General features: G+C 43.0%; 1 protein-coding gene across 2 annotated transcripts in view; it reads left to right on the top strand.

The window, feature by feature from the left end:
- OLFM3 (olfactomedin 3) overlaps positions 1–11,299 on the top strand; it is a 645,496-nt gene extending 634,197 nt beyond the window's left edge. For both annotated transcript variants that reach the window (XM_069232188.1, XM_069232187.1), the window contains exon 6: positions 9,876–11,299. In XM_069232188.1, the coding sequence (XP_069088289.1) occupies positions 9,876–10,553 (678 nt within the window). In that variant the 3' untranslated portion in view covers positions 10,554–11,299. The remainder of the gene's footprint in view (positions 1–9,875) is intronic.
- The last annotated feature ends 4,813 nt before the right edge of the window (positions 11,300–16,112 follow it).

Below are 16,112 nucleotides of genomic sequence, written 5' to 3'. Positions count from 1 at the left end.
CTGTTTTCTGACTAAATTTTTGCTAGCCAGTTCTAAAGTGTGGATGCTCTATACTCTAAATCATGGAACCATTGGATTAAACACAATTGGCATATTTAATCTACTCATAGGGCCCTAGTGAAGTGCACTATAGGTGCCCAGGGTCTGTAAATTATAAGCTACTAGTGGATCTGCAGCACTGATTGTGCCACCCTCTACAGTAACCCAGCAAACATCTCTCGTGCCTGCAACTGCAAATCCTGTATGTGCAGTTTTTAACTGCCATTTCGATCTGGCAAATGCACACACTTGCCAAGCAAAACCTTACTTTTTATTACAGATAAAGCACCCCTAAGGTAGGCCCCCAAGGGCAGGGTGCACTGTAATTAGAAAGTTGGACATGTACTTTTTAGCTTAATGTGTTCAGGTAGTGTTATGTGCAAGCCACTCCCGTGAATTTCAGGCGTTCGATAGGGCATTGATAACTCCCCAATCCTGGTAAGGACTAACGTGACCACGATGAAGAGTACATTGCCCTGTCACAAGTCCTCAAGGGAAAGGGGTTTTTGGGAAGAGAAAAACTGAAAATACCAGCTTCTGCTTCATAGACTGCAGAATCGTGCTGCTGGACCCTGGACTGTGTGTTGTGTTGGGCATCAGGACTTCTGATTTCTCAAAATACTGGGTTCTTGGTCTTTTAGGATTCTGGGCTGCAAAAGAATGTCTTTAATAATAAATTATATATAAGTCTGAATGTTGCAAGCAACAACATCTTACTGTAATCGTGCTCTTGGATGTGCTAGAGGTAGTGAAAAACTCTCAAATCTGTTTTTTACTGCTGCAAGTCCCATCTGTCCCATAGGTTCACATTGGGATTGCCTTAAAAACATCTAATAAGTGTAATTTCCAATTGGGAAGAGAGAGAAATGTGGAATTGGGTGAACTCACAATTTAAAATCACATCTTATTATGAAGTCCGATTTTGAATTGCAAGTCTGAAAATGCCACTTTTATAGAGTTGGCATTTTCTTACTTTAACCATTCTGTGCCTCTGCCTGTCTCCAAATACATGTCTGGGCTAGATGGCAGCTGGACTTTGTGCACTCCCACAAGATAGTCACACACAAAGGGAGCTTGGGTGTGACATTTGCATCCTGATGGGCCATCACCTGTCTGATAGGTCTTCCTGGGCTAGATGAGACGGAGGAGCTGACACATACACCTGACTGCATACACCCTTGTAAAGTGTGTACAGCCACGAAAGGAAGGGAAGGGACCTTGTGATCTTCAAAGGTCTTTGTTGAAGTCTCCCCCACTTCGAAGCAAAATTTTGGTATAAGTACTGGACCCCAAACCCCACCAAATCAGTTCATTTTTTAGGTTCTGAGGAGATTTTGTTGAGAAGAGGAGCTGTGTTGCCAGGAGGGACTGCCACTTTGCTAACTACTCTGTTCTGTTGGCCTGCTGATCACTGTGCTTCTAGGAGGGACTGCCACTTTGCAACTTGCTGTGCTGTGTTGGTCTGCTGCCTGCTGCCTCTTGCAGTGAGATTTACTATTCCTGCTCTATAATCTGAAAGGAAATTTCATGTGACTCTAAGGGCTTGTTGGATTGTCCCCTGGTACTCTGTCTCTTGTGAGTCCAGCAGCAGTGCTTTTCGATGAGGAGCGTGTGTCTGACTGTTCCGTGTGTGTAAGCGCTTCTTTGTTTACCAGCCCAGTGCGTGTCAAGCGCTTCTCAGCATTTCACCAGTCAGGAAGCGTGAGCTCTTTATTGTTTACCCACCCAGCATGTTTCAAGTGCTTTTCAGCATTCTACAAGTCAGCATGAATGAGCGCCCCTTTGTTTACCAGCTCAGCGCGTGTCGAGCAATTTGCAGCATTTCACACGTCAGTTCATGTGTATGATTCTTTGGTTTCGAGCCCAGCACGTGTTGAGTGCTTTCCCGCATTTTACAAGTTCACCCTGTGCCCATCCTAGCAGCCAAGACTGAGGGCATCTTCACACTGCAATCCAGGCACCGACAATTTCATGTGAGTGGGCAGGCGGTGCTGAGAGCTCATTCTCCATGTGTGCACATACCCTGTGTGGCCCTGTGCTGTAGCTCTGATCTGCCTGTTGTGTGCTTCTGCCCTGCATTGAATTCCTGATCCTGAGGGACTGGAGAATCTAAGATCCCTTGTAAATCATTCCAGTCGGGAGACCGCATCGGAACGATAATTGTGAGTGCTTTTCCAGCACCCCACCAAAGAGACCTTACCATAACTCCCCTAGAGGGAGTGCCCGCATTATTTTGAACATTGTGATTTTCAATGCTACGCATGAAATGTGATAACTTATGAAAATTTTATTTATCATTTTGGCCTGGTTTTAATCAGATAAATATTTTCTACTTTTCTAAATTGGGGTTGAGTCTTTTTGTGGTGTTGTTACTGTGTTACTGTTATTTATTTGTTGCACACATACTTTACACATCACCTCTCAAGTTAAGCCTAACTGCTCTGTGCCAAGCTACTAGAGGTTGAGCACAGGTTAATTTAGGGAGTGTAACTGATTTACCCTGACTAAATTTGTGGTCCTTACTTGGACAGGGTCCTTGCCTCTGCCTACTAGATGCCCAATATCTTACATTGGTGATCAGCAGTGAGGACAGGACTTGTGTTTGTGCAATACCTTCCAGTTATGCGATGTATGCTACTATCCACATTTAAACCAATTCGAAACAATATTTTTTTGGCATTTTTTCCAGATTCTGTTCAATTGGTATTTTTTATTTTTCAATTCTCCATGACTGGCATTTGTGCTTTTTATTCTAAATCATGACTCTGACTGGAGGTCCCATAACTGCTTCTGCTTCTGCTCCTGCACCTTCACCAGCAAAACTGGAGTTAGAGTTGTCCAAATTAGAGAAGAACAAGGGTTTTGAGGTTTTTACTAAAGGGTTAACCAAGAAGTTGGATAATAGCTAGCTGGACCAGGATATAGTGATGAATCTGGGACTGCCTGGAAGGAGTGATGGTTTCCCCAAAGTCTGGAAGCAGTATGTCCTCTAAAATCCTGACCCCAGAGGAGCTGGAGGACAGGAGGGAGGAGAGGAAACTACAATTGGAGCTGGCTAAGTTCAGATTGGAGAAGGAGAAGGCCTTGGAGGAGAAAAAATTGGCCGCAGAACAGAAGAAAATGATCTTGGCTCAGGAAATGACATCAGAGCTTGGCATCAAGGCCAAACAGGTAGAGTTCAGCAGTGATGGTGGAAGCATATCTTCTTTGCCCTCTGACAGGAGGGTCCACATATCCAAGGGTCCTGTGTCTGATTTTGTAGTCGAATACAACATAGACAGATACTTTGAGGCATATGAAATTGCACTGCTAATGCACAAGGTCCCTGAGACAGATTGTGGAGCTAACTTGTGGAGACATATCCCTAGTGAGGGAAAGGACACTCTACTGGCTCTTGATGGGAGTGATAGGATAAGGTATTCCCCCCATGAAGGAGGCCCTGATCAGAAAGTTTGGTTTGACAGACAATAAATAGATGCATTTTACTGGGGGTCTTACAAGTAAATTAAATTTACCAATTGGGGATAAGCCGTTGTTACTATTGTTTAGAGTACAGAGCACCTGCAATTTAGCGGACAAAAACTTAGAGGAAACCACTACAGGGATGTCAGGTCTAACAATAGTTACTTGAGTAAAGCCCAGATTTATTTAATGGTCATATACCACAGGGTGTTCTAATCACAATGGTTTTCCTATTACTAGATATCACTTGCTCTTGTGTTGCTGCTAGATTATGTAAGGACTACTCTTTCTTTACTTCAGGCTCACTCCTGAAGTGCATTGGTGATAAAGCGAGGTTACTTGAATCTTAATCTCTTGATGAAATCATTAAACGGAATCTACCACTAGTTGTACGGACTTCAGGTTGTCGACATGAAGTGAAATAAAGGAGCTAACATCAAAATTACATTGCAAATACAGGGAAACCAATATGGCTCCACAAAAACAACAGAGAGGATGGTGTTCAAACTTTACAGGCTTTATTAACACATTTATTTAGATTACATATCAAATTAATCAGGTAAATTGATAGAATATGGTAAGAATGTACATATTTATATGTCCATGAAGCGCACATTTATATATAATCAAAAAGAATCTGCAAAACAGAATAGCATAAAGTGTGCAAAATATGACCCAAGCACTTTCCATAAAGGAACTTGCCTATTCTAAAAAAAAGTATCAACAATAGCAAGGGGAAATTCTCAGAGGAATGTGTCAGCATCCAATGAACCACATTTAAGGCTCAATGTAAAGAGTATGTGTGAGAAATTGGATTGCTGTTTGAGTGGGGTGTAAGTTCAGGGCAAGCAACAGCCACAATCCATTGCAGGGTGAACCACAAAAAGCCACTAAATTAAGCTAAGCTAAACCCTGGGTAGCTTGGCAGGAAAAGGCTTAACTTAGAGGTAAAGTATTTATGAAGTATGTAGTAAACAAGTGGTAATAAAGTGAAAATATAACTCAAGAAAAATCCGACGTCAATTTAAAAGTATAAAATTTTAATAAACCTTTTGACACCAAAGTGGCAAAAATCCAATCAGTAGTGCATTACTTATACATTTTTTAGTGAAAACCTGTCCCTAAAAGATCAAAGCGCCAACCGTGGACATCTAGGGTATCAAGCAATTTTGCATTCGCAAACGGTGCGAATCGCAAAATTCGGCCGTTTGCATATGCTAATTGCGATTTTCTAAGTAGGAAATCGCAAATAGGGAATTCCTATTTGCGATTTCCAAAGCACATGTATCAAGCATTTCCTAAATGCGTATTGGGCATTCAGGAAATGCAATTACCACCAAATCCAGTTTGGTGGTAAGCATGTGCCATTTTTTAAAATGCATTTTTTTTAAATGACATATGCTTCACATGTCCACAAATATTTTTTTGAGGTGCATCAGAGGGGGACTTAGGCCCCCAGCACCTTGTGGTTTGCATTACTTAATTTGCCAATTCCTAACTGGAATTAGCAAATTGGGAAATGCAAAACCATTTGCACCTATGGGCCAGCCCATAGAATTGAATGGAGTCCCATTCTCTAATTACGATTCGGTAATAGCCATTGCGAATTTTAAGAAATTGCTATTACCGAATCGTAAATTTCATACATCCCATTTTGCATTTCTTAAATAGCGATTTCTTTAAATTTTCTATGTAAGAAATGCAAACCAGGAGCTTGATACATCTGGCCCCTGGTCACATGAGACTGGGACATAGTAAAAAAAATATGGCCGGCCGGGTTGGAGCATGATTCAGATACAAGAGGTGGCTTGGGGCCAGGCAGCTATTACCTTCAAACTTAGAAGACATTTTGAAGACATGTGTTCTAAGAAGGTAAAGTTTAGTTGGGCAAGGGTGCAGGAGGTGTCAGAGAAGGGAGCATCATCAGGGAGCCTTGGGTCAAAGCTGTGGTTAAGATTTGAGATTTCCGACTAAGTTGTTTTTACGGAAGTCAAAAATATCCAGCTGCAAGAGGCAGAGGGCTGTAGCCGAAGGCAATTCCACAAGGCTGGATACCCCTTTGGCGATGGACTTCTGAACATGATTTTCTGCTGGGAAGAAGAACATAGCAGGGGAAGCCATAAAGTCAATCTGACAAAGAATGTATCTTGAGCGGATAGGTGAGCAGATTGGTCCTAGTCCCCTCCTGGTTGTCAGAGGGTTTTTTGGCCAAAACTGTTCTCGGTTTTGGGATTTGGCTATCTGCACACATATCAGGGGAAGCCATAAAGTCAATCTGACAAAGAATGCACCTTGGGCGGACAGGTGAGCAGATTGGTCCTAGTCTCCTTCTGGTTTTCAGAGGGGTTTTTGGCCAAAACTGGGATTTGGCCATCTGGACACATTTAGCGCCACAGCCAAGGATCTAGGACTGGTGAGAAACCACTTGGGGGTTCAGGGCTCACTCAGGCTTGGTCCAAGTGCAGATTCAAAATAGTGGGAGCCTTCTGTGACCCTATAACTCTGAGCAGGAGGCCAGCAAACTAGCCCTTGGATTCACTCTGATAGTCTTGGGTTCTGGTGAAGGTGCAGGCCTCAACAGCAGGGCTGGCCTCTGAGGGTTCATGGTAGGCTCTAGGCTTCAAAGCAGTCCTTCAAGGTACAGTAAATCAGTCTGCAGAGTGCACAGCAGATCACAGCAGCAATCGGTTTCCTGGGAGTCCTTCAATAGGTCCAGGAATGAATCGAAGAATAGGTCTGAAGGTCCTAGTTTTATACCCTGGTGCCCTTTGTCTTGAAGGTGGGAGAAGCTTCTAGAAAAGTTATTTGCAGTGCATGGAATCTCTGGACTCCCCTGCCTCTGCTACAAGCTTGCTGAAGTGACTATTTTGAGGTGATAAGTCCTTTGTGTAAAGGCAAAGGAGACCCTATTTATTTCCTTGTGGGGCTGTACTCTCCTTCACTCCTCCATCTTGCCAGCAGATGGCCCACTGAAGCACACCCAATCTCGCTATTGTGTGACTGTCTGGGAGGAATTCACAAAGCCTGTCAGATATACCCAGTCATGTGAACCAAGACAGGCTCCATTACAAATCTGACTTTGCAATTAAAGAGGATTTTTCCTTATAACGTCATAGTTACCAAACATGAACTTGATACCTAGTCCCAATCAAATGTTAGCACTTAATAAATGCAGTAAGGCAACCTAATAATATGCTAAGGGGCAGTTATGCCTTACAATAATAAAAAAACAATTTAGGATTTATTTACTTCCAGAACATGAAAAACTTAAAATTACATGTCCAACCTTTTTAAGTACAACCCACCATGCCCTCCCTGTGAGCCATCTAGGGCCTACCTTAGGAGTGACATAAATGCCATAACCGGGGAGTTTAAGTGCTGGCAAATGGGTTGTATTGCTACATTGCTTTGGCAGTTTAGAACAGTATTCACTCTGCAATGGCAGGCCAGGGACATGTTTTAAAGTGGAACTTAAGTGGGTGGCACCTTAAGTGCTTCTGGCCCACTGGTAACATTTAATTTACAAGCCCCGGTTATATGATATACCACTCTAAAAGGGACCTACAAGTAAATTAAATATGCCAAATAGGAGTAAGTCAATAAAACCATATTTAGGGGGGTGACAAGAAGCACATTATCACTAGTTAGCAGTGGTAAAGTGTATAGAGTCCTAAGGTCAAGAAAAACGAACTTCAGCACCGAAAATATAGGTAGGTCCTCAGTATCCCAGCTTCAATCAAAGAAGCAATCATATAGAAGACCTTGGATACAACATCAGTCCGGTTTACCTGTTACAGGATGGTGTCTCCCACTGTTTCAGTATCCATATCTGAGGCCAAAAGTGAATTAAAGAATCAGTGGTCACTATTCTAATGCATTGAACAATGTACCTATTCTAAGCTAATGACAAAATTGATAAGACACCGGCAATAGAAAGGAAAAAGAAGAATTATCGAAAATAATTTATAAAAAGTAAGGTGCGCACTAAGGCCTGGTTACAGATTAGGCCAAGATTAGATTTCAACAGATTCTAGATTGATACAGTTAGCATAAGTGATAATATTGAATGCAATTTCAAACAAATACATTTCTTTCATGGAGATTATATTTATAAATTGGCTAAACATGTCAGTGGCTTTCATTAAAAGGAATATATAGGCACTCACTACAAAGCCTGCAGACTGCATCTGCCTTATAGTATGCTGTCCTTCACACTATGCACATCTTAACACCATTCTTCACTGAAAAGGTAAAGCTCAGTGGCGCAGGTATTGTTAACTCCAAGGAACTTCCAGTTACTGCCCTATCTAGGGCACAAATATCTGACATGTCATCCATGTCACAGAACCTCTTGGAAAATAGTTACAGCATCAAACAGGCAGCTTTACAGAAAAGCTGGATTTTCATATTTTTAAGCTAAGTACATAAGCCCAGATGTAAGAAAAGTGGTGCTTCATGTTATGAAGCACCACTTTTCTTGTGGTCCATTGTGCTGCCCTAACACCACCATGTGTGCACTGTACTTATACAGTGCACCACAGCACAGGTTAGGGACAATAGCATCAGAATTGTTTACGCTATTGTTGTGCTTTGCAGGATCAGCGCCAAAAATGTTGCTTAAAGGCTCATTAAAAGTAGTGGTGTCTCTCCTTTTAATACCTGCTCTGTGCAGAGGTTCCACTGCACCATTTTTGCAGGCCCCCTAATGGGAGAAAGCCACCCTTGCATACATTATGCCTGGCGCAGGCATAATGTGGTGCAATGGTTTACAAAGTGGCGCAATGCGTGCATTGCACCACTCTGTAAATATGGTGCAGTTTTTTTTGCCACACTATCACCACATTAGTTTCAAAGAAATAATGCTAATGTGGCGACAATTGGTGCTAGGCCCTTTTTAAATTTGGCCAATAGTTTTTTGGGGTAGCACATGCACTTCCAACAACAGCCAGTGTCTGTGCATAGCCTAAAACTGACTATTAAATGTTTGTCCTTAGAGTGAAAGACATTAAACTTGTAGCAGCTGCATTCATCTTGCACCACTCACTAGAAACATTTTTTTGTTATCGTTATTATAGAAGCTGATATTGGAATTTGATTTCTCAAAGTGAAAATTCTTAGGCTTTTGATTTGAGTCAGAAACCATCATCTAAATTAGCAATATAGAAATGCATAAATGTTAAGCCTTTCTGAAGGTGTACTTGCAATTCGAAACCCTTAAACAGCAAATAATCCAGAGACTGTGGCATTAGCACCCTCCCATTCTTCATGGCTGAAGGTTTGCTATAAGTACTTTTGAACATAATGCCTACGTCTTAAATATGTTGCTGTTATCTAATCTTGGAGTACTTCTCAATTCCTCCTGCTTAATTCTGAAAGACCAATAATCCAGTAATGAGCAAGGAGTATCCCTGCACCACTTCTGAAAATCAGGAGTTAGCTAACGGTGTTAGTAGAATAAGTCACCCCTACTCATAGTAAAATCTATAAAGCACTTCACATTCTTCATCTCCCAAAGCTTGCACTATGTACCTAAAGTTTTTCTATGAGTAGGTGCCATTCTTGTAAAAGTGATGGCTTGCTCCTGAATTCCTGGAATAAGCCAGGAGTCCCCTGACTGACTCCTAACTCACTTCTGGAGGTAAGAGTAAGTCACAGCAAAAACTTTGTGAACTGGGCCGAGTTTGTAGACATTGTCAAACACCTCCCTGGCCTCTCCCTATTCTTGAAATGGTTGGCTCTTTACTTCTGCCAGATATAGAAATAAATCTGAATCCAGGGTGTAAGAGGAAACTTAAATGGTTAGGAGTGTAGGGGGTTTCTTTATAGCATTGGGAAAATATTGTCCACATGGAAATGAAGCAAAAGAAAATGTGTGATTGCACAAACGTGATGTCATTTCATCAAGTCTAATTGCACTTTAGTACAGCTCAAGCATTTGAAATGCTGATCCACAGACTAAAGCATGAACAAAACTTTTTTTCTCGTCATGTATGCCTAAAAATCTAAGATGGCTGCAGCTTCTTTCACACTTAAGGGACATTTTATGAATTGCCAAAAGGCATAAATCAGGTCCTATGCAAGGTGTAATTCCTAAGGACACTTTTATCTAGTTGTCTGAAAGAACCAGGCCATATTGGTCTTGTTTCCTAACATTTTAATGTGATTTAAATCTATAGCACTTCTGGGTGACTTCTGGGTTCAGGAGTAAGTGATCAATACTGCAAGAGTAAGTTACAACTACTCACAGCTATATATTGTTTTAAATGTCTTAGCTGTGTTTCATTACCTTTATCCAAATATGCCTGCTATTTAACAAGTCTGATACATTTTGTACAGTCCGACTGATTTATCTCATGTTGCGTTCTGTTTCTTAGGTATGGTACATGGACAGCTATACCAACAACAAAATTGTTCGTGAATACAAATCAATGGCTGACTTTGTAAGTGGAGCTGAGTCAAGGACATACAATCTGCCTTTCAAGTGGGCTGGAACCAATCATGTTGTCTACAATGGCTCTCTTTATTTCAACAAGTATCAAAGCAACATCATTAGCAAATACAACTTTGAAACCGGGCGTGTGCTCGCTCAGCGTAGTCTCGAGAACGCTGGGTTCCATAATGTATACCCTTACACTTGGGGCGGGTTCTCAGACATAGATCTAATGGCTGATGAAATCGGCCTCTGGGCCGTCTACGCTACTAACCAAAATGCAGGCAACATCGTCATCAGTCAGCTGAAGCCAGACACACTGGAAGTAACAAAGAGCTGGACCACAGGCTACCCAAAAAGAAGTGCGGGAGAATCCTTCATGATCTGCGGCACTTTATACGTCACCAATTCACATTTAACTGGAGCCAAGGTATATTACTCCTATTCCACAAAATCTTCAACATATGAATACACAGACATTCCCTTTCATAACCAATACTTCCATATATCCATGCTTGACTACAACGCAAGAGACCACGCCCTTTATGCCTGGAACAATGGTCATCAGGTCATGTTCAATATTACACTTTTTCACATTACTAAGACTGATGATGACGCATAGGTCGCCTTTTCTAGTTCAAGAAAATCTATTGTTCTTGTGGTTTTGTTTTCTGGCACATTCGGATTTTTTTCTGATCTGTTGTCAGAAACGAGAATTTTTACAAGGTTCTCCTAATTGTAATTGATCTATCAGCCAGAGCATTTTGGGATCACAACCACAGTACCATTCCTTGACCTCCACGGACTGCCACAATCTTATCAAGAAAAAAGGAACTGTCTCGGAAAAAAAGACAAATGTCCTGCCTTATTTTACAATCTGATTTACCAAGTTCAAATGCATGCATTTCTTGTTTTTTAGCCGGTTGTCAATTTTCTGAAGAAGCAGGTTGCAGAAACTTAGCCTTATGTGCTTCATATGTATTCATTTTCATAAAAAAAGATGAGTTCAATGAGATGTATCTATATCCTACACATTACATACTTCTAAAGCACTATTATATAAGGGGGAGCAGTACAATATGTTTCTAAATCTCTAGCCCACATGTTATCAATAATATGTATTTCTACCATTGTAATCACCAGTGTGCAATTGTATCACTTCACTTTTGTGAAAGTAAACCAAGTACTATTTTTTATAAAATATATCAGAGATTAAATCTCACTCATGTTTGCGACGAGCTTTTGAAGTGGATTTATATTGGGAGTGGGAAGGTACTGTTTCACAATTCTGTGCAGGATATTCTGAAAAAATACAGTAAGCAGTGAGAAGGGGTAAAAAATAAAATCCATACTACGTTTTTTTAAGCTAGTTGTGTCATCTAAATAGTATTGTTTATGTATTGCTTAATAATAATGAACGAATGGCTCTTGACGAGTGGATGGCAGCATACTGTCAGAAGGATCATGGTGGAATTCCAATCCAAATAATGTGTGTTGACCTTGAACATTGATATCACCAGAATGTCAGGGTAGCTGAAGTGACACCTATATGTTTGACCGTTGATTGATGACATCATATGACTGACATCTTGTTCCACCCTGACTCTCATTATAGTCTATTTGTTGTTGAGGCGCTAACGGAAAGCAGAGAAGAGAAACCACAAAGAGTTAACAACGCTACTCAGACCTTGTGGAATTCTGGTTTCTGCTCCAACCACAGCCTTCAAGATCCCTGAGAACTGGGTCTGCAAGCACAGTATCAGAGCTAGTTAACGGCAAGTCAAGGATAGCAACTGCTACAGATGGTCACCCTTCATCGATGTTTACTGCATTCAAAAATATTTCTGTGAGTTAATGCTTTAGTTTCAGGCAGTACAGCTTTTAAAAAGAAGAGACAGACGTTTCTCGCTGTTTCCTAGCTGTACTATGGGAAAATAAATCCCTAATTCAGAGAAATATCGGGTTAAAAGCAGGGCCGGGCTGGGAAGTCAAAACAGCCCTGGCAATTTTGTCAGCCCAGCCCCTAGCGGGTGGGGTCAGGGGGTAGGGAGTTTGCAAAAGAGTGAAGCGCTGCTGCTTTGTTACTGGGGCAGGTATTACAACAGCCCTCTAAAACCAGTCCCCAGTAACAAAACCGGTCCTCAACACTGCAAAACTGTCCCCCACCCTTCCAGCCTCCCGGGAAAGTGCCTGATGCCCGGTACGGCCAGTCCGACCCTGGTTAAAATAGTTACGCTTATACACTGCCGGGCATATTTACAAGCCCTGTGGCACAGGGCAGAGCAGCAAGTGACTTTGCTGCACTTCCCTGAGCCACAGGAAAAGGGCAGAAATGTACTGTAATTTTAAGGTATGGTGTATTTCAGTCCTTTCCCCCCCTGTGCTGGCGCCGGATTGATTTTGTGCAGGAAGGACCACCTTCATGTACAAACACAATCCAGAGAGTCATTTTCCCCTTTCTATGTGTGCTACAGAATGCAGCGCACATAGAAAGCGGAAACAAGGGGGAGAAATAACAATATTTCTCCTTGTTGTGCCTGCCCTGGGGAGGCGTACAGTTTTGGCACAGTCCCAGGTTTACAGATTCTTGTAAATCAGGCAAGGTGTCAAAACCATGGGTGTTGCGTTGGGACATGCACCGCAACACCCATGGTATGCCTCCTTGATGAAGTGTAAGCAACGCAGCAACTTGTGCTGTGTTGCTTCACACCATATCTACAAGGCCATGCAAAGCCACTCAAAGTGGCTTTGCATGGCCTTGTAGATATAGGTCTTCACTGCATGCCACTGGTGCGATTTTGGCCCACTGATCTTTCTGACTGGAATTAGAATCCTTGATATGCACGGCAAGCACACGCTCACACATGCACACACACAGGCACACCCCACACACGCACACACACTGCCAGAGTTTACAGTTCTTAGACTGTGATTAAATCTTGTGACCCATAGATTATAAATAGATCCCTCCAGAAGATATATAACGCCACTAAGATATTACATAAGGATCAGAGCTGCCGACCCACAGGACACACATACAATTCTGCAGTAGGAATACTAATCCTATGAGATATCTCATTCAAACTTTAACCTGCAACATGGAGAATTTGTTCGTTGTCTCCTACCTTACCTGTAATTTTCTTTCTTTTTTTAAATTGTCGTTATTGGGATTTTCAAATGCAAGCAAAGACAGCATTACATAACCATGATGAAACTCATAAACTGTATTTTACCTGAATACAAGTGTTCATAAAGTAGTTACAGACATACATAGTAATGAACTGCGGGAGACAGCCACTAAAATCTCCCAGTACAGGGTGATAAGTGTAAGAACGCTAGACAGCTGTGTGCCGATGTGTCCGTCCGTCTAACTGGGGTTTACCCTTAAACTGGGGGAATAAAGTGGTGATTTGGGCCCAGTGGCTGGCAGTATCGTACCCATTAAGGGTGCTGGCATAAATCCTGTAGTATTTTGTTACGGATTAGGCAGCATTGCTGGTATAGCTGAGGGCTGGGCTACCATGCAGCGGCTGAATTGTGTGTGGGGGGATGGGGTGCGTTAAGGGCACAGATAAGTGTTGACTGGGACCAATGAAGTTCCAGTTAGGCTCACGGGGGTAATTAGTTTTGATGAGTACGCTGTTGGAATTGGCAGAGTATCGCAGGCCATGGATATAGGATGCTTAAGGAGGTGTAGACCTTCCTCATAGCGCAGGGCCTCCCCCTCAGCCCTCCCCTCTTTTACATCACTCCATGCCACTCAGCCACTGGTGGGGCCTTGCAGCTCTCCACTGCAAAGGAAGGACTCTTTTAGTGAGCAAAATAGCCATGCCTTACTACTCTTAAAGATGCATAGGGCACAGGCCTCCCATGTGTTAATGTCAGTGAGCTCAGTGACCTCCCACAGCATGTAATGGGTGGAGCGTCAATAGGAGGACAGGGCAGAGCAGTACCATAACATATGCTGTAAGTCAACTCTACCTGAGCGGGGGCAGCGAAGGTGAGCTGTAGGGAAATAGCATTTGAGCTACTCTGGTGTCAGGTATGCTTTGTGTGGAAAACTGTATTCTTTTAAAATGGGCATTTCTCTAAACTTCCTGGGTGAATTCCAAGGCTTGCTCCCATTCAGTACCATGTACTGCCCTTCCTATATCATCCTCTCATTTGCTCCGCAGAGTGGTCAGTGGAAACCCGATGGGTTTCCATATCGCCTTATAAATCCATCTTATCAGGTGTCGCCCTGTCCACATGTGGAGCAGTGTCAGTAGGATGGCTTGGGTCTGAGGTTCCTCATCATTACTGGGCCAGAGCACTTGGCCTGCCCCGGTGGTAGAGCGTGATCAGAGATAAGTTGGTCATGGTTAAGAAGCTGGTCATCTGCCAAGAGGTCGAGGATCACTCATGCCAGCTCCTCAGGTGCATGATGGAATAGGATCTGGGGAATCATGGAAGGCCCTGCAAGGGGAAGGCTGAGGAGGTGTATAGTCGACATGGCATATGAGGTAGGAAACACTGGCTATGCATTTACGGGTAACTGACACCTGCAGTGATTACGCGGATTGGGATGCAATTTTGGGGGTTAGGAAGCTTCAGAACATTGCTGGCATACGGAGACCAGACCCAGTGCATGTCTCTCCTATGTAGCACCCCACAAGCTATCGCAAAACCTAGTACAATTGTTCCTTTCAGTAGTATGTTTGGATGATGGTGCTCCGAGCCCCTCCCCACCATGCCAACTGGCAATTGCAGTTTTTTTCAGCACAGTTCAATGACGTTTATCTCCTCAGATAAGTGCTCTTAACAGAGCATCCAGGTTGTGGAAGAAACAATCCAGGGAGCTGAGGGATGTTTTTAAAATAATAGAGGAGGCGAAGTAAAATTATCATTTTGGATAGGAGACGGGGAATCCCTTCATGGCTCCCCTTCCCATGGAGAAGGGAAGCAAAATGAGCCAGCCTAGATGGATCCTGGAGGTGGGGTTAGTGTACAATATTTTAGTGTATGCGAGAAATAATTTGCCCACCCCCAGCAGGACCAGCAGCCAGAATAGATAGTTCCAAGTAAACGTATCACAATGCTTTTTTGAGATCCAATATCAAGCAGTCTGCATGTGGGAACTGCCGAGGGGCCTGCTCCTTTACAAGAAAAAGGTGTTGGATGTTTTGGGACATGCTACGACCCGGAACAAAACAATATTGAACTCGGTGATTGAGCTCAGGTAAGATCTGGGCATATTTCTCAGCCAGGATCTTTCCCAAAATCTTATAGTGGACACCAAGGAGGGCAGTCGACCTACATGAAGAAGTGTGGGTTGGGTCCCTGTCGGGCTTCAGGAGTAAAACCAAGAGAAATTCTCAGAGGGATGGGGGTAGTTTCCCAGTCTGCAGGGCTTCATTTAACATCTCTGCCAGGTGAGGTGTTAGACTCATAGCAAAGGTGCTATAGTATTCTATTGGTGGCCCATCTGGGGCCAGGGTTTTATTTCTGACCAGGTCTCTGGTGGGCTGCTTGATTTCAGTAGGCATAAAGAGGGCATCCAGGTCTTTCCTGGCAGCATCAGGGATTTGGGGAAGAGTTACTCCTGTTAGGAAAGCACCAACCAAGTCAGCAGCTGGAGGGGGCATTCCTCTTGCTGGAGGAGTAGTACATAAGAATGCAAGCAGAATATTGTGCTGTGTGCAAAGGCTATCACCAGTGAATGAAGATACTTTCAGGATTGGGCCCGAGCAGGAGTCCTGCAGGACCGGCCAAGTAAGGAGGTGATCTGATATGTCTCCTGCCCAGTACGTATTAGCCACGTGGGCACTAATATTGAAGCAGCGTAACTGCTCCAGAAGAGTGGCATTGTGAGTCTTGGCTTTGGCCAATGCAGGGCCTTTAGAGGCATTGTGTATCATGGCACTTTCTAAAGTGGGCAGGAGTAGATCAGGCAGACCCCCCTCATGATCACTTTAAAGGGATCCCACTTGAGGGCTCTAGTGGATGCAGAGTTATGGTTTTCTGTGAAGTAGTATCTAATGTGTGACTCTTGGGACTCACAAAATACTGGGTCCTCCAGAAAGTACAGGGGGAGACACCACATGGGTGTTAGGGGATCTTGGCATTCTATGCTATATTCACAATGTGTGCATTGTGACCAGAGGCCGCATGTGGAAACAGCCGAGGGGCTTGCCAGTCAGCA

This window comes from Pleurodeles waltl, chromosome 4_2 (genome assembly GCF_031143425.1).
Source record: "Pleurodeles waltl isolate 20211129_DDA chromosome 4_2, aPleWal1.hap1.20221129, whole genome shotgun sequence".
Classification (NCBI taxonomy): domain Eukaryota; kingdom Metazoa; phylum Chordata; class Amphibia; order Caudata; family Salamandridae; genus Pleurodeles; species Pleurodeles waltl.
The sequence above is the reverse complement of the archived record's forward strand: the minus strand, read 5'-3'. Positions and strand labels throughout refer to the sequence as shown.